This window comes from Mastigoproctus giganteus, chromosome 13 (genome assembly GCF_048544385.1).
Source record: "Mastigoproctus giganteus isolate SK-2022 chromosome 13, ASM4854438v1, whole genome shotgun sequence".
Classification (NCBI taxonomy): domain Eukaryota; kingdom Metazoa; phylum Arthropoda; class Arachnida; order Uropygi; family Thelyphonidae; genus Mastigoproctus; species Mastigoproctus giganteus.
The window spans coordinates 160,626,181-160,645,541 of NC_143587.1; the positions used below are offsets into that span (position 1 = coordinate 160,626,181).

General features: G+C 36.3%; 1 protein-coding gene across 3 annotated transcripts in view; it reads left to right on the top strand.

Annotated features, from left to right (window-relative positions):
- The window catches only part of LOC150076554 (uncharacterized), a 198,790-nt gene that overhangs the window by 43,948 nt on the left and 135,481 nt on the right, over positions 1 to 19,361 (top strand). For all 3 annotated transcript variants that reach the window (XM_090388182.1, XM_090388180.1, XM_090388181.1), the window contains exons 4-5: positions 2,357 to 2,437; positions 14,254 to 14,301. In XM_090388182.1, coding sequence (XP_090244308.1) covers positions 2,357 to 2,437; positions 14,254 to 14,301 — 129 coding nt within the window. The remainder of the gene's footprint in view (positions 1 to 2,356; positions 2,438 to 14,253; positions 14,302 to 19,361) is intronic.

A 19,361-nucleotide genomic window follows, 5' to 3' on the forward strand; every position in this document is an offset into this window, starting at 1 on the left:
CTTTACATACCAACTAAGAAATATTGTTCAAGGTTTAGGCCAAAATGGATGTCAGATGAACTAATGAGGCATATGGCAGAGAAGAAAAATGCATGGGATACTTACAAATTAACACATGACACAGAAGCCTATGATAGATACAAGTTGATAAACCAAATTACAAAGGAGGTTAAGCAGGCGAAGGCAGATTAAGAGAAATCCTTGGCAAGGGATGCAAAGAAAAACAGCAAAGAGTTCTTTACTTATGTAAACTCTAGAAGGAAGGGGATGAATCAGATTGGTCCACTTGATATTGATGGGTCAACTGTTGATGATCCTGCTCAGGTAGCTAACAAACTAAATGAATATTTTGCATCGACATTCACACATGAGGAGTTATTCAGCGAGGGGAATGCCAGAGGTGTATTCAACTCTAGCAGTAAGCTACAGAATCTTGAAATAACTGGGAGTAAAGTGGAGGAGAAACTGTTGAAGATAAACACAAGAAAGGCACCCGGGGTGGATGGGATCTATCCAGTTATATTAAAGGAGGCAGCAAAGGAAGTAAGCAAACCCTTAGCCATAATTATGAGAGCTTCCTTGGACTCAGGGGAGGTACCCATAGACTGGAAATGTGCAAATGTGACCCCAATTCACAAAGGCTGACACAAGTAATTATAGACCTGTGAGCTTAACTTCTGTTCCAGGAAAATTAATGGAGGCACTGGTTAAAGAAGCACTGCAGGATCATTTAGACAAGACTTTAGTTATAGCTCGGACACAGCATGGTTTTGTTAAGGGGAAGTCTTGCCTAACCAATTTGATTGGATACTATGATGCAGTCACAAAAGAACTGGATGCAGGGAATAGCTTTGATATTATATACTTGGATCTTAGAAAGGCTTTAGATATTGTTGCACATGGAAGACTGCTACACAAATTGGAGCAGTGTGACATTGGAGGCAAATTGCTGCTATGGATAAAGGGGTGGTTGAGGGGGAGAAGACAGAGAGTGGTAATCAATGGACACTGCTCATCGTGGACTAATGTTATTAGTGGAGTCCCTCAGGGCTCAGTGTTGGGTCCATTATTGTTTTCTGTATTTATAAATGATATTGATGATGGTATATCAAGTTTAATGTCCAAGTTTGCAGACGATACAAAGGTTGGCAGGGTTGTCAAGGACACTACTGTGGGACCAACTGACACTATGCTGCTGCAACAGGATCTGGAAAGGTTGAACAGATGGGCCGAGAGGTGGCAAATGAAGTTTAACATTGATAAATGTAAAGTACTACACATGGGAAACAGCAACCCCAGAGCAACGTATCAACTCTGTGGTACTACACTGACAGTGGTAGAGAATGAAAGGGACTTGGGGGTGGTTGTGCAGGCAGATATGAAGTTCTTTGAGCAGTGCAGACGGGCTGCAAGAGTAGCTCATGGAGTATTGTCAATGATATACAGGAATTTTTCCAGCAGGGATAAGGAGGTGATTATTCCCTTTTATAAGGCAATGGTCAGGCCACACCTAGAGTACTGTATACAGGTCTGGAAGCCTCATTTCAAGAAGGATGTAGAGCTGCTGGAACGAGTACAGAGAAGGGCAACAAGATTAGTGAATGGAACAAAGGGGTGCTCTTAGGAAGAAAGGCTTAAATTTTGCAAATTACAGTGTCTGGAGACTAGGCACCAGCGAGGTGATCTGATAGATGTGTATAAAGCCTTGAATGGTTTGAGCATGCTCAATGCTGATGGGATTCTTCCTCTAGCTCAGAATAATCACCTGAGAGGGCATAAATTCAAATTGAGGAAAGACAGATGTAGGATAGACATGCGGAAATTTGCCTTTAGCCAGCGGGTGGTTGGTTGGTGGAACAGACTTCCATCCCTTGTCGTGGAGGTTGATAGCCTAAATAAGTTTAAGGCTCAGCTGCACAGGTATTTTGAACGAACAGAGGGGTGAAGTGGAAGTGGGTTTTTTTTTTTTTTTTTTTTGGCTGATGCTGCATAAGCTTGCTTTCTTGCATCAAATGCCTCTACTAATGCTAATGCTAATGTAGTTTCTCTCTTCTCAGCCCATTAAATTTTTATTAAGCATTTGTGTTTACAATTTTAAAACAAAATAAAAAAAAGAGTTATGCTGATGTGAAATTATATAAACCTGCTACAGATTACTCTGTGGCAGCTTCTATAAATTATAAGTAATTTATAACTTATATTCTAATACTCTATATTCTAATTGCCGCATATGCTAAAAATGTAAAAATTAAATTTCATAGTGTCATTTGGAAAATAAGGCTGATTCGTCATATGATGATGTTTTTTTTTTTTTTTTTTTAATTTGTACTAAAGATATGATATATTAATGTTGTAGGATCATCTGGATGTTGACTGGGATGGATCTCCAGTGAATTATACTTGCTACCATCCTAAGGACCCCTATCCTGTTATATCAGTAAGTGCATATAATGTACATTTACAAATATAATCCTGAGAAGTTGCTTTGATCTGCTTTAGAGTTTCCGTGATAGGATTTTCACTGTGCAGTTTTTAAAAATGTATTTTCATTTAACCTTTTTAGTGGGCAATTAAGTTTGAGGAGTGAAAAAAGGGGTATTTTTTTTGTTTTCAAGGAATGTATCTAATTGACACAGAACATAATATATCTAATGATTTAGAACATGATATTTGGCTTGATATTTTATATTTTGAGATGACATCATACAATATGAGATACTTTCAAGTTATAAGGGCTCAATTTATTTCTCATCATTTGTAATAATGCAGAAATGAAACAAAAGTCAAATTTTCAGCATAATTTCCTTGCTAAAGTTTGTTTGGAGTGTGTTTAGCCCACTAATGAATGGCTGAAGCAGCCGCTTGTTCGCTAGGAAACGTTCTGCCATGAAAAGCATATTTCATCATAGGGGGAAAAAAAAAGGATGGGTTACTATGTGTGAGGTCCGGCAAGTATAGAGGAGATGAGATAACTTCAATTTTTCCTTTAAAATAATTTCATATTATTTAGCAGTACAGTAGGGTGAAGTTCTGGTAGAATCAGATATGATTCAGCCTGTGTAGATTCTACTAATGTTTCTTCAGACACATTGGGAAAAATGTTTTCCTTCAGAATCTCCTCATATGAATTTCCTGTCACTATGTCTCCTGTCCTCTTCACTATGGTGCCCTTGGTAACACAATGGTATCACAGAAAACATCAGCCATCATTTTATCTTCTCTCAAAGTAAGGAAATTTTTGGGCAGCAGTAACTCAGTGTACTTCCATTAGGAAGCACACTGAGTTACTGCTGATTACTGTTACACTGAGTTACTGCTGTACAATTTATTGTTCAGTGATGGATGAGACATGGATTCCACTGTTCAGTCCAGTATTATAAGTCATGAGAAGAAACAACCATTCATTGAAGCATCTTGAGTGATCATTACTTCACAAAACTTGATGTGAATGTCTTTTTATTTCCTCAGAAAGTTGCTATGGAACCTGTCTGTTGACACCCTGATCATTCTGAGCACTTAGTGAAGAATGGTATGCACAGAGCCACCAGAAATGCTTGTAGCTGTTGCAGTTTCATCCACTGTTGATCTCCTGTTGCTCAAAACAGGTTCCTCCACCCAGTGGACATTGTTCTCAGTATAACTGGTTTGAGATCTTGGTTTATGTGCTTTGTTCTTGCAAGACTTCATCTTTTACAAAACTTTTACATCCAGCTTTGCACATTTCTCACATCCATAGGACAAACTTCCAACATTCCCAATGAATTTCAATAGAAGTCCCATTAAATGCAAATACTGGATAATTATGTGTTATTCTTGATGGCTGAAGACTGTCATTTTAAGCATTATAACATACCATACTGTTCAGAGTATTGTCATGTTGTGTCATGTTGCCATCTTTTGACAACATTCTAAAATAACTTCCTACATTTTTAAAGTAGTCACAGTGATGTACTTTGCTTATTATTATTATTTTTTAAATTCAATTTGTAACCTTATAACTTGAATGCACCTTGTGCATATTATTTAAAAGGGTTCTTTCCATTTTTTTTTAGATGAGTTATGTAAAAAATAAATGATAGTATAAATACAGTAAAATCGTACTGTAATGATATCACTTTTTGCAATGAATTTTCCAGAAAGTCTGCAAAAATTTAACTTTAAGTTTTCAGTAACTTCAGAATAATGAATTTCATAATAATGTACCATTTTTTTAAGAAACATGAAAACACCTCCCAGATCTTGCTGGCAACCAATAAATATAGACATTTTCTTTTTTTAAAAGTTAAATGGCACTCCCAATGCTAATATGACTTTAGCTAAAGAATGGAAAAAATTTTAAAGAGAAGAAGCTGCAAAAGAGTAGAAGAAGTTGTAGAAGCTTCAAAAAAGTATGTGGGTAGAAGGTTTGTAAAGATAGGAAATTCAGAATGCCTTGGTGGATCCAAGAAGTTAAAGAGCAGTTACAAAAAAAAAAAAAAAACCAGTATTTTAAGATATTTTTGGCAAATAAATCAAATGAATCCTTATTGGAATATGTGTATAAAGAAAAGTGCAAAGTGGCTAGGATATGTGTAAAAGAGGCCAAAGAAAAGATCTTGGGAGGTTTTTGTAAAAACAATATTTATACAGATGATATTGTGTTGAATAGTAGCTTTTAAGATCTTCCAGAATCTCTGAATAATTAGATAGAGAAGATAGCATGAAAAGTAGTTAAACAACAACAAAAAAAGTTATGAGAGTTGGAAGAAAAGAATAAAATTTATATTGCAGACTTTATTAAATAAAATAATAAACTAGTATTATTTTATAAATAGTTGCTTCCTTGCTTATAATTTTAATAGTGTTCACTAGTTAGCATTGGATATCTAGGTATTCTTAGTACCGAAGCTTGGGCTGCCAGTGCTTTGCAGTTTTGGAGTGTTTATTTTGTTCTATTGTGTCCTACTAGCATTTAAATGTTAATATTTTTCTGAGGATTTTTTTGGAAGTAAGAGACTTTTTATTTCTCAATAAATATTTTTGAAAAATGAAGCATTTTATTAATTTCTGATAATATTCTCAGTATAGACTAGTAATAGACCTCTGTCTGATGGTAAAATGTTCCACCTATTGGAAAAGTCCTTTCCAAATGACAATGCTGATAAAAGATTATCTTCTGTAGTTAAACGTTCTGCTGATGAAGATCACCATTTTCATGTTGACACTCAGTGATTCAGAGAAATTATGCTAACAGTGAATAAAATGAAATTTTTTTTTTTAATTTTAGGTGCCAATCCGACTACAAAGATATCCTTGAAAGTGTGTCCAAAGCAAAATAGTCCGCTTTGGATGGCATAGGAAAGATATATTTTTCATGCCACTCTGAGTGTTTATAAAATTTACATTCATTCTTTTGGATCTCTGATTTCATTGTGCCATGCATTATGCATCCTTTGTGTTTCTATATTGCAGTGCAAAGAAGTGGTCAAATGTTGAAACATTTACAAGCCACAGATCCCACAGGAATTCAAGCATCATTGCAGTCAAGTAGTTGTTTCACCTCTATTTGTTCATTTTGTTTCTTTTTCAAAAGATTTTTTATATACGCCAAACACTGTCATTCCAGGCAATGGTCAAGTCACACTTCCAGTACTGCATGCAGGTCTGGAGGTCTCATTTTGGGAAGGATGTAGAGCTGCAGGAAAGACTTTCACACACAACTACTTTGGAGTTGTGTGTGAAGAATAATTTTTTTTTTTTTTTTTTTTATGGAAACCCCAAACACGAGACGTATTATAACCTACAGTACTTAGTACCTTGCTTGGGTTAGAGGTTGAGAAGATGAGAGAAGATTAGCATTAGCATTTGCAGAGGCACACATGATGCAAGAAAGCAAGTTTATGCGGCATCAGCCAAAAAAAAAAACCCCAATTTCACGAATCCTTTCGTTCCAAATACCTGTCCAGCTCCTCAGCCTTAAATTTATTTAGGCTATCAACTTCCACGACAAAAGTCTGTTCCATAAATCAACTACCCACTGGCTAAAGGCAAACTTCTGCACATCTATCCTACAACTGCCTTTCCTCAATTTGAATTTATGCCCCCTCAGGTGATTATTCTGAGCAAGAGGAAGAATCCCATCAGCATTGAGCATGCTCAAACCATTCAAGGCTTTATACACGTCTATCAGATCACCTCACAGGTGCCTAGTTTCCAAACACTATAATATATGCAAAACTTAAGCTTTTCTTCACAAGAGCAACCCTTTGTTCCATTCATTAACCTTGTTGCCCTTCTCTCTACTCATTCCAACAGCTATACATCCTTCTTAAAATGAGGCCTCCAGACCTGTATACAGTACTCAAGGTGTGGCCTGACCATCGCATTATACAAGGGGATAATCACCTCCTTATCCCTGCTAGAAAAAGTCCTGTATATCATTGACAAGGCACCATGAGCTACTCTTGCAGACTGTCTGCACTGCTTAGAAAACTTCATATCTGCCTGCATAATCACCCCCAGGTCCTTTTCATTCTCTACCACTGTCAGTGTAGTACCACAGAGTCGATACATTACTCTGGGGTTACTGCTTCCCATATGTAGTACTTTACATTTGTCAATGTTAAACTTCATTTTCCACCTCTCAGCCCATCTGCTCGACTTTTCTAGATCCTGTTACAGCAGCATACTGTCATTAGTGTCATTAACTCTGCCAACCTTCGTATCGTCTGCAAACTTGGACATTAAGCCTGATATACCATCATCAATATCATTTATAAATACAGAAAACAACAGTGGACCCAACACTGAACCCTGAGGGACTCCATTAATAACATTAGTCCACGAAGGGCAGTGTCCATTGATTACCGCTCTGTCTTCTCCCACTCAACCATCCCTTTATCCATAGCAGCAATTTGCCTCCAATGCCGCATTGCTCCAATTTGTGCAACAGTATCAAAAGCCTTTCTAAGATCCAAATATGTGATATCAAAGTTAATCCCCTGCATCCAGTTCTTTTGTGACCACATCATAGTATCCAATCAGATTAGTCAGACAAGACTTCCGTTTAACAAACCCATGCTGTGTCCGAACTATAACTGAAGTCTTATCAAGATGATCCTCCAGTGCTTCTTTAACCAGTGTCTCCATTAATTTCCCCGGAATAGAAGTTAAACTAACAGGTCTATAATTACTTGTGTCTCCCTTTGATCCTCCTTTGTGGATTGGCATCACATTTGCACTTCTCCAATCCATGGGTACCTCCCCTGAGTCCAAAGAAGCTCTCATTTACCTCCTTTGTACGAAAACCATTGTATACAGTAAAAAATGAAGATCTTGACTCTGTGCTGAAAGAGTAGATCCAACAATGAAGAAGTGAACGTATGCCACTACCTGGTTTGTTGGATATGAAACAGGCTAGAATATACTATAAAGAACTGAAAATTGAAGGTGAGTGTGAATATTCAAATGGTTGCTTTCAGAAATTTAAGAAGCATCATGATATAAAATATCTGAAAATCTGTGGTGAAAAAAGTTCTGCTGATCATGAAGCAGCTGAAAATGACATTGAGAAATTTGCCAAAATAATATCTGATGAAAACCTTGATCCTGAATCATCAGTACGGGATGTTTCATCCCTGTACTGATGATTCATCCCTGTACTGATGATGAAAAACATTAAAAACAGCTTGTGAGAAAGCACCAACAGGTATTAAGAGTGCTAAGGACAGATTAACCGTTCTTATGTGTGCCAATGCTGTAGTTAAAGTTAAAGTTGGCAATGATTGGAAAAACCCAACATCCGAGATGTTTGAAATGTGTAAGCAATTTACCTGTGCATTATTGTGCCAACAAGAAAGCATGGGTAACCAGAGAAATATTTTCTGACTGGTTCAATAACCATTTCATACCAGCAGTATGAGCTCATTGCAGGCAAGCTGGACTAGAAGAAAATTGTAAAATTTATTGTTTCTGGACAACTGCTTCACACACCCATCTGCTGCACTTCTTGTGAAAAGTAATGTTTTTGGCATTTACTTACCCACCAATGTGATATTGTTAATACAGTGTTGTGACCAGGGAATTTTATGCTCCATGAAGAGTGAGTATAAAGAAATTTTTTTGAACTGTATGCTTAATGTAGTCAACTAAGGCTTCCTGAAATAGTTCAATATTAAGTATGCCATTTACGCAGTTGCTAATGCTTGGAACCATGTTGATAAACCAACATTAACAAATGCTTGGCACAGACTTTGGTCTACAATGATGTTTGATGAAGATGCACTTGCAGATGAAGACTTTGAAGGATTTACAGTGTCACCGAGGAAATGATAATATCAAACCTCCTTACTTACAGCAAAGGTTTATCATCTGAAAGCATAAGTAACTTAGAGGAAGCGTTTTAGAGTGAGTTGGTCGGTGAGTTTTTTTGGAGATACAGAACAAAGGAATCCGAAATGAAGACCATAATGGAAAGTCGTCCTAAAATCAAGGAGCTGGCCCAACCTGGAGAAGGGGAAAATTAATTGTAAGTACTGTTTATCATTATATATAGTCCTTTGGGGAGAAGAGAATAAAATATAAGTCATTCTATACTCCTACCTGTGAATGACATTAACCAGTAAAGCGGAAGGATAAAACCCAACTGAGGTCTTAAAAGAACTGTAAATTATTCTTCTTGGTAATGGGATTTAGTAAAGAACTTTTGTAACGGTACATCCCTGTGGAGTTTGTAGGTGGAAAATTTGTATGTACATGAGTTTGAACCCTTGTGTTAAGCATGCCACAATTAACTATGTGTATTAGTCAGTTTGTCTCACTCTGTTCTAGCTAACCCAAAATCCCTGGACCAGTATGCGCAATCAGAGGCCCAAGGGTAACATAGTTACCAAAATAAAATAACAGTAGGTGGTAAAAATATATATATATGAATTAATTAAACAATTATATATATATAGTACACAGAGTAAAAAGTGTACACCTACAACTTCAAGGGAGGTGACAGGAAAATTTTTCAGGGCAAGGGAAGCATGGGCTCAAAAAATTTGAGAACTGCTGTATTAGATATAACATTGTTACTTTTCATATATCAGTGTCTCAGTTTTGTTTTTAATGCCTAACTTTTTTTTCCTGCATTAATATGAAAATTTAATTTTAGGGCAATTGAAAACATGTATACCATATTTACAATATGGGCTGCACCGAAAATTCATAATTTTGAGTAAAGTTTATCTATTGTTGTAAACCTATTGTTGTTTATCTATTTTTATCTATATTTATAATAGTTTATCTATTGTTGCAAGACTAATACTCAAGATTTCTAAGAGGTACAAGCTAAAGATTATAATGATTTATGCACCAACATCGAGCCATGATGATGAAGAGGTTGAAGAAATGTACACTGAAATTGAGAGTCTTCTAGACGAGCAGAAAACCCACTACACTATTATTATGGGGGACTTCAATGCTAAGGTTGGAAAAAGGCAAAACAGCGCAGAAAGAGGAACTATAGGAAATTTTGGAATTGGTGAAAGAAATAAAAGAGGTGAAAGACTTGTGGAATTTGCAGAATCTCAAGGAATGTCAGTAATGAACACTTTTTTTCAAGAAAAGGGTGAACAGAAAGTGGACATGGAAGAGTCCAAATGGATTAACAACTAATGAAATCGACTTCATCCTCACTAACAGAAGATATATTGTGACTGATGTTACCGTCCTGAATAAGGTAAATGTTGGAAGTGATCACAGAATGGTAAGATGTACACTTGATATAGATGTAGGAAAGGAAAGGAAAAAACTGACTCGAGTAAATAATACAAAGGTCTTTGAGATAACAGAAGAGGAGAAAAAGCAGTATGTACTGGAACTTAAGAACAAGTATGAGCTTCTGCAGACTGCTGAGGACCAAGATATCGACGAGGAATATTACAACTTTTTGAAAGTGATAAAGCCCAAGAAACCTATAGGGAAACAGAAATCCAAAGAAGAAAAAATTAGTCAAGAAACACTTGTCATGATGAACCAAAGACGACAAATGAAGAGCAAGAAAAACACTGACAGGGAGAAAATTGAGTATACTGAGTTATGCAAAGCCATTAGAAAGAGACTCAACGAGGACATAAGAAGATTTAACACAAGAAAAGTAGAACAAGCATTAAGGGAAAACAAAGGATTTAAATCAGCAGCCATGAGTAGTAATACAGAAAGACAAATGATACTGAAACTGAAGAATAGCGATGGTGTACTTATAAACAGCAGAGAAGGCATAATTCAAATAGCAGAAGACTACTATAGAGAATTATACAAGGAGTGAGGGAATGATACCAGCAGTGGGGAAGATGGATTGCAAAGTAGCAACACATACGACATACCCGATATTCTTCCTGATGAGGTAGAACATGCATTGAAGAAAATGAAGAATCGGAAAGCCCCAGGGGTAGATGAAGTTACTGTAGAGTTGTTAAAATTGGGAGGAAGAGACATAACACAAAAACTGGCAAAGCTCTTCACAAAGTGCATTAGAAAAGGTGTGATGCCTAAGCAGTGGAATAATGCAATCATAGTTTTGCTGCATAAGAAAGGAGATAAATCAGAAATTGGAAATTATAGACCAATTAGCTTGTTATCCCACATCTACAAGTTGTTCACAAGGGTCATTACTAACAGATTAGAAAGAATACTTGATGAGAATCAACCGAAAGAGCAAGCTGGCTTTAGGACAGGATTCTCAACTATGGATCACCTTCACGTAATATCACAGCTAATGGAGAAAGCAAATGAATATAAAACACCATTATGCCTGGCATTTGCGGATTATGAAAAGGCATTTGACTCCATACAGCATAAGGCAATGTTTCGGGCACTGGAAAGACAAGGCATAGATACTCCATATATTATGATTTTGAAGAAAATATATGAGAGTGCTACATCCTTTATTAGACTAGACAAAGACAGTAGCAAATTTAAAATCGAGAAAGGAGTTCGACAAGGAGACACAATATCTCCGAAGCTGTTTACTGCTGCCCTTGAGGAAGCTTTCAGAAGATTAGACTGGTCGCAGAAAGGAGTCAATGTGAACGGAGAGTACCTAAACCATTTACGATTTGCAGATGACATTGTGGTCATAAGCCACGATCCCAAAGAATCAGAGGAAAATCTTAATCAGTTATGCACAGTTAGTACGGATTTTGGACTAAAGATGAATATGGCTAAAACAAATGTAATGATGAACAAGGATGCCACAGAAAGGGACATAATGATTGAAGGAGCAGTAATTGAAAAGGTGGAGTCATATACTTATCTGGGACAAGTTATTAGCTGTAATAATGATGGAAGTCAAGAGAAGAATAAATTTTGGATGGATAGCATTCAGGAAATATAGTCACACACTGAAGAGCAATATCCCAGTTTGTCTGAAACGTAAAATAATGAACCAATGTATACTCCGCACCATGACTTATGGAAGTGAAACTTGGGCACTCACCAAAAGAATGGAAGAGAAGCTGAGAACTACACAGCAAAGAATGGAACGAATTATATTGGGAATCAGACTGGGAATTAGGAATTAGATAAGAAGAGAAACACATGGATTCGGCAGCAAACTCAAGTAAAGGACATTCTTATGAAAACTAAAGAACTAAAATGGTCTTGGACAGGACACATAGTTCGAAAGGCAGACAAAGGCGGAGATGGATAGATGAAATTCATGAGTTTGTGGGTAGTAAATGGATGGCCAGTGCTCAAAACAGAAGGAACTGGAAAGTTGCTGGAGAGGCCTTCATCCTGCAGTGGATTGAAAATGGCTGATGATGATGATGATTGTTGTAAACCAATACAATTTTTGCATAAGCGATCATTGAAGATAATTTGCTATGCTGAATTTTTATTCAAAGCTATTTTGTTTATATGAGACTTACAAAGCACTAATAGTAAGGGAAGTCAGTTTGGACCTAGAAATGTCTTCATTATGGTGAAGTTTTTGTCAAAACAGTATTATTTGAAACAAGATTTTACTGTTCCTGTTTTAGCTTTATGTCGCCTTTATAATGTACTTTTGACTTTTTTTTTTTTTTTTTTATTCGGACATATTTTTCCTGATCTCTGGATGGTATTCAGAAGGTGAAGGATAGAATATTGGAGCTGAAAGTATGAACAATGTTTTCTTGGGTAGGTGACAGATGCTGGCTTCTGTTTGCATTTTGGAATATCACTTGTTAACAGAACTGTCTAGGTAGCAATTATAATAGAAGATTCTCTGATTGTGATTAGTTTCCTGTTGAGCTTTTGTTTGCTACACAACCTGAAGGCTCATTCTGTAAGGCTTTAGCTATACCAGCCTTGATGCCTCTGGGGGTGATCAAGATTGAAATGGAGAACAGTTCTTTTGTGAGTAGCATAGTGAACAGTGGTGTTGGATTCATTGGAATTCTAGTAAAACACACCCAGAATTTGTGTGGCTATCTATCTCTTGTTGTGGTTGTCTGTTGTATGGTTATCTAGTTACAAGGTGAAAATTATGTTAGATACATGTTAACATGGGAAAGCCTCCCCTACTGTGGCTACAGATGGCTAAAATGTTATCAGTATACCAGATTCATAGCTTAGGTGTACAAGAAAGTGGATAGAGATATTGGTTCTAGGTCAGCTATAAAAAAAAAAACTTTTACCGAAGGAGGCGGAAATAGATTTACATGCTTAATCTCTTCTTTTGGATGTAGAACTGATCTAGATTTGGTACTAGGCTTGTCTGACCATAAAATCAATCAGATCCATAATTGTCTGCATTACATGATGGCATAGGATGGTCAGTATGGGTGGGTGTTCTGCATACAGCACTGGTTTTAGTGTTGTGAGGGGTGTGGAAATCATCTTGTTATAAGAAGTCTCTTGTGAATTTGTGTTTAAGAATCATGGTCCAGTCCAGTCCAGTGCATCTTTTAATCTGGAAAATATAACATTTAGACTGATATGCTTATGGTGGCCTGGTTTGTTTTTGCCTGATTGTAGTAAGTGTTGTTTTCTTTCTCCAGGTGCTTGATGGGATCTCAAGATAGTTTATCATATGTTTCTGCGTCTTTTAATAACCTAGAAATCTTTTGAATGTAATTCATAATGGGTTCTGCCATTTCCAGAATAATATTCAATCCCCTTCACTCTGCTAATGCACCTGATATAGTTGTTTTTATGGGTTCAGATCTTTCCTCCTGATTAAGGTTGTGATTATTTGCAAAATATCTAGTAAAAAGGTTCTCTTACATCTGTGATGTTATTGATTGATGTACTTAGTGGGCAAGCGTCCCAGAATTGGCACTTTTTTTTGTGAATAGGAGTGAGTTAACTGCAAGCCTTTGCTGAGATCCGGTGTCTCTGCTAGTGTCAGAATTGTTGTTGCTGTTATTTTAATCACTTTTTATCCAGATCAAATTTTTGTTAATGTAGGGTGAAATTTCTTGAATTCAAATTCTTATAACTCATTTTAGCGATTACCAGTTTAATTTTAATTATGAGTGAAGTTTTTTTGTTGTTGTTTGTTTCTTCTTCCTAAAGGGAAGGCTACCTTGAATTTGGTTTTTACTGAAAAAATTTGAAATTAATTAATTGATTTTCAGTTTACTCGATCACTGTTATTCAATTATTGAACTTTTTTTTTAACACTTGACTAATGTGTGCATAGTATTCTTAATTCTGTTGCCATTTGCATAACACATAATGGGTTGTAGCCTTGCTTTGCCTTTATATTTTATTATCTTTAGACAGCACACAATAGCCTTAGATGCCGATGTGCCATAAAACTCCTAATAACCAACCAACCAACCTTGCTTTGCTTAAGATTTTTGCCACTTTATAGTTTTTTTCCCCTAAAAATTTCCCACTGTATGTAACTGCTAGCATTATCCTTCCTCACATAATATTGTGAGTTTTTAACAGTAATTTATGAGCCAAATTTTTGGCATTCTGTGTCACTTTTTTTGTGGAATGTACTGCAATATAGTTTGCATTTCTTCCCTAACCTTCTGTCTTGGAACATTTGTCAGAACTGCAAGCAGGTTAAACAAACAATACCTGCTGATTAATGATCTCTTTTGACTTTTCTTTTTTTTTTTCCTATAAGTGCATTATACTGTATTTTTGCTTTCTGATTAAAATATTTTATTTGAATGAATTTCTAAAACACCTATATTTTTGTACAGTCATGAGTTCAAACATTTGGCCATATTTTGTATATTGCTAAAAACAGTTGTTTTTTCCTATTATCCTCCCTCAACTCGCAACTAGGAATTGGGGCCTGTAGAAGAGTGTGACAGTCTTCCTGCAGACTACTATGTAAGTTTAAGTTTGAGCAGATTAGCACAAACTTTAACTATCATTATTTTTTTTATAGTGTTTCATCTATTTTTCACCATTTTGGCATTGTTAAATGTTTGCAATTACTCTCATGTGTAAAAGCTACATATTTTCCACTGTGTGAGACTATATAAATTTTCACTATATAAATTTTCAAACATTTTTTCAGGAAATATAGATAAAATTCAAATAAAGGGATTGTAGTATACAGATTTGACAACCACCCTTTCTAGAATTAGACTTCAGTGGTATTTTTAAGCATATTTCACTTTTATTCCTAAGCAAAATAATGTATGTGACAGGTAGGATGGAGAGATGGACTAACTACATGGGTTATGAGGTTCTTTGTTATGTCCAAAAGTGTCATCTCGGGGCAATGAAAGGAATTCCAGAACACTGGAATATGTAATGCAGGAAAGATAAATGCAGGAAAGATGAAGGCCTTCCTCCTCCTCCTCCATGTACTTGGAGAAGGGTTGTAGTTAGGTTATTTCAGGGGAAAGGAGTAGAGTTTTCCACCGTGAGTTATTTTGTATTTTTCAGCCCATGCAACATTCAAATTGGCCCCATGAACACACATGCAATGTGACCTTAGATCATAATATGCTATATAAATAATAACAAACTCCAACCAGTCAAGCCTTCCATGGGCAAAAGCACAAAAAAATGATGAATGTCTGGTCTTAACAACTAAATACAACAAAAATGTTTGCACATCAACTCACACAGTAAAGCTCTCATTAACTAGAGGTTGTACTATATCAAGCTCCAGCTTAAACAAATGGTACTCTTTGTTATGAAAAAAAAAAAAAAAAAATTTTCAACAAGCAAATCCATTTATTATAGAATATAGAGCACTGCATTTTGGATACTGAACAGTAAAATTAAGCCTGCTCTCTGATTAATCAAGCTTTATCTTGAATAGTGATTTCCAAGTGTTTCACAATGTTCTCTGGTATCAGCCCTCCAGCACATGAGGAAGGCAACAGTTTGATGATGGAAGAATAATGGTGTAATAAAAATAATAATGGAGGTTTTACCATTAATGGCCACACCACTCCAAACCTCAATACCTTCAAGGGCATAACAATGTTCATAGTGTCATTGGTACAGCAATCTTGGAGCCCTGTGTGAAGTTGTTCCAAGGTGAAAATCCTTTTAATGAACAATGCCATAATTTTCCATAAGGCTCAGTTGTTTGAATTTCTGGAAAGTAAAGATAATCAGGGAACGAACCAACCTATCAGATCTCTAGGCCTGAACCCTGTACCTATGATCAATTGGGAGGCAAATTGCATGTCACTGCTCTCACCCATGAAGTCTATGAGGGGATTCAAAAAAAGATTTGTATTCACCCGTGGAGCAGGGGCACACCTTTTTTTCACCCCATTGTTTTTCTTTTATGGCAGCACGTAACTTTATGAGGAACTTTATTTCACTCTTTCCTAGAATGATACCTTGCCATCACAATAAGCCTTTTTGAAAGTAATCTGTTAGTATTACACTATGCTGAACCCAAAAAAACTGACAGCATTACCTTGCCAGAACTTGGTTGCACCTTTGCCTTTTATTTGGGGGTAGAGTAGTGTAGTGTATGTTTAGTGTCAAGCAGCACCAGGGGTTTCTCCCATCTCCATTTACTATACATTGTGGGTGTGAAACAGAACACTGTCAATGCTAGATGTTTAAAAGTGTATGGATTTTGTATATGTGTTGTGTCGTGTACCATTGTTCCTCTGGTAATTTAGCTGCTGGGCCCCTAATGGGACCCAACATTGGGGTGGTGATTCTACATGCCTCCATTGTTTTGACATTTGTTTAGTTTCAGAATCATAGTGATGGATCCAAGTTTCATAGGCCCCTCCGTAGCCAGGTGGGAAGGAGCAGCAGTGCGTGTTACGGCACACACTTCTTGATTAGACTGGGGTTCGAGCCCATCACCACCAAATATGGAGGATGCGGAAAGGTCAGGGAATGACCTTTCCGCATCCACATATCCCGGAGCAACATGGCCTTAGTTGCTAATGCTCCTAAAAACCAAACAACAACAACAAAAATCCAAGTTTCATCCATGGTGACTAGCCATGAAAAACTCCTCTTGCTTTTCCTGGCACATTAGCAACATTTCATATGCACATGTGCCCTTTCCTTCTTCTGGTATAGGATCAGAAGTCTGGGAACTCATCTAGCATACACTTTATTCTTATGTAACTGTTGATGGATGTTCTCCACAGACCCTACACTAATTTTCAGCTCAGAAGCTAGTTCTTTGATGCTAATATAGTGTTCTTCCAGGATTAATGCCTCAATTTTTGTAACACTCTCTTCTGTTATGGCAATTGCTGAATGTCCTGGGATTTCTTCATCATGCATTGAGGTTCTTCCACATTTGAATTGTTTATACCAATGTGCAACAGCACTGTAACCTGGGCAGTCTTCTCCATAAACAGTGACCATCATTTTTTTGTGGGTTGTTTTGGGTGTTTTCCCTTGAAGAAAGAAAAACTGAATCACTGATCTGTATTCTACTTTATCCTTTTTGACACTTCACTTCATTCAGCACTAAAAAAGGGAAAAAAAATGAATTGCCAGATCGAAACTAAAATTTAGGTGGTTGCTATAGAAATTTCAAGGTATCAGACAAAAAAATAATTTCATCTTTCTATTACAACTACCTCTGGGCAAATACCAATTGTTTTTGAACCCCCTCCCCCATATATGAGCTGAAATCTGCTGTCAAACAAGAATGTGACTTATTGCCTACTGATCTCCTGAATAACCTTAGTGATACCCCATGGGGACTCTGTGCAAGAGTTGTACAGCAGTGACTAAACTTATACACCACCAGCAGAAAAAAAAATCCTTAACGTCATCATCCCTTCCAATAATTTGTCCAAACTTCCCTTTTATTTGTTTATTCAAACTTCCCTTTTATTTGTTTATTCAAATTATCCACTTTTACAAAACTAGGTGGAAGTTTTTCCACAGTCAATTACTTTTTGGTTAAATGCAAATTTCAGATATCTGCTCTTTTTTTGTGCAACCATCCTTTTCCATTTAAAATTTATCCTGTTGTGAGTGCCATCTGAGAAAAAGTAAAGATGCCAATTGCATTTATTTTATTTAACCCTTTCAAAGCCTTATACACTTCAATTAGGTCACCACAAAGATGCTGAAGACTGCAATTTATAGAGACCCATTCTTTTTTGATAAGCATACACTTTTTTTGTGCAACCAATTAATCTTGTTTCTCTTCTCTGCACCCTTTCTAACTGATCTATTTACATCCTAAAATGAGGTTTCCAAACCTGTAAGCAGTATTCCAGATATGACCTAACCATTGCATTATACAATGTAATAATCACCTCTTTGTCCTTGCTGGCAACAGGGCCATTTTAAGAACTCTTGTGCCCCCCCCCCCCACCAGCAAATTTCCAAATTCAGTTTAAATTTTGTTTTAATTTTTTTTCTGGGTCTCTTAGTCGCATTCTTAACCCTATGTATTAAAAGAGCTACTGGAAACTATGCTCCTTCTGCGAGAAGCTTTGCACGGGGCGTAGCGGGCACTTAAAAATTATATGTTATATAATTATAATTACATAATATATATATATATATTAATTTATAACCAGAAGCGATAATTAAATTTGTTAATTATTTTTCTAAATATTAATATTTTGGGCACTTTAAACTATTTAAATAAAGAAAGCCAAAAACATTATTCTTATATCATTGTTCAGTGTTTGCGGTGCTTTCAACCGCAACGTAACATATGGGACAGAGGGTCTTTTAAAAATTATTTAAGATCAATAAGTGAGGCCCCCAGTAGGCTGAGGCCCCTGGCATCCACTGGGTGCACCCATGTGTTAAAATGGCCCAGGCTGGCAAAGTTTCTGTATATTATTGACTGAACCCCACATGCTGTTCTAGAAGCTTGTTTGCACTCAGAGAATTTCATATTTCGAGTAGTTCTGTATGATTTTCATTAGTGGAGTATTATTTTATGGAGCACATTCATTAGTTGAGTATTATTTTATGTATTTTATTGAAATCTCAAAAGTATTTTATTGAAATCTCAATAGATGGTGATGAGATTTTTCTAAAAATGCATAATTTCCCTAACTTTTTGCACATGAGTGTAGTCGAACATTTAACAAAAAGTTATGTAATGTTATTATTTAATCTTCAGTAAAGTATCCTGCTCTAACTGTTAAATGAAGTTTTTTAAAAATGTGTGTTTTAAGAATAGTTTCTAATTAACAATATGATATCTTTCTTAGTAACTGATTTATTTCAGGTGTTTCATAGGATGGCAGTTCATGAAACACGATTGTTTCATGAACTGCCATTTTTTTTTATCAGTTTCAAAATTACAAAACAGCTAATGCTGTTATGGAAGTAGAACATTGTCATCCTTTCCTTTTTCATTGTGTACTAGAATTTAAACTGTCTTTTAAATGCAGAAATGACACCATTGTCATTCTGCTGGCCGATGAGGGATATTGCATAGTGGTTCTAGATCGATCTGAGTACCAGGATAAAGTCCTATCTCTTCTACAAGACACCAGCATTTACGAACCGGTGCATGACCCTCCCATCAAGGTCTTGGAGTATTGAGAGGCCAGTGTCAATAGTTTGGTCTACAGCTGGTTGAAATCTAAGAAGATTTCAAAAACCACAAGTTGGCAGCTACACACAACTGGATGTCAACTTTCCCAGTTTTATAGACTACTGAAAGTACATAAGCTGGGCTTCCCTTTACAACTAATTATCTCTTGTTGCAATTTGCCAACATATGAACTTTCAAAATTTGTTGCCGGACTACTAATGCCCCTTGTAGATAACACCAAATTTTAACACATACCATCTCAAACAGTGGGTAATTCTTGTCTCTAATCTCACCATCTCTGAAGACCAAGTCATGGCCTCATTTGATGTGGTCTCTTTGTTCACATCATTCCCAGTTCAACAAGCCGTGGCATGTACAAGACAACTTTTAGACAGTGATTCTGCCCTGCTCAGTAGAACCTCACTATTTG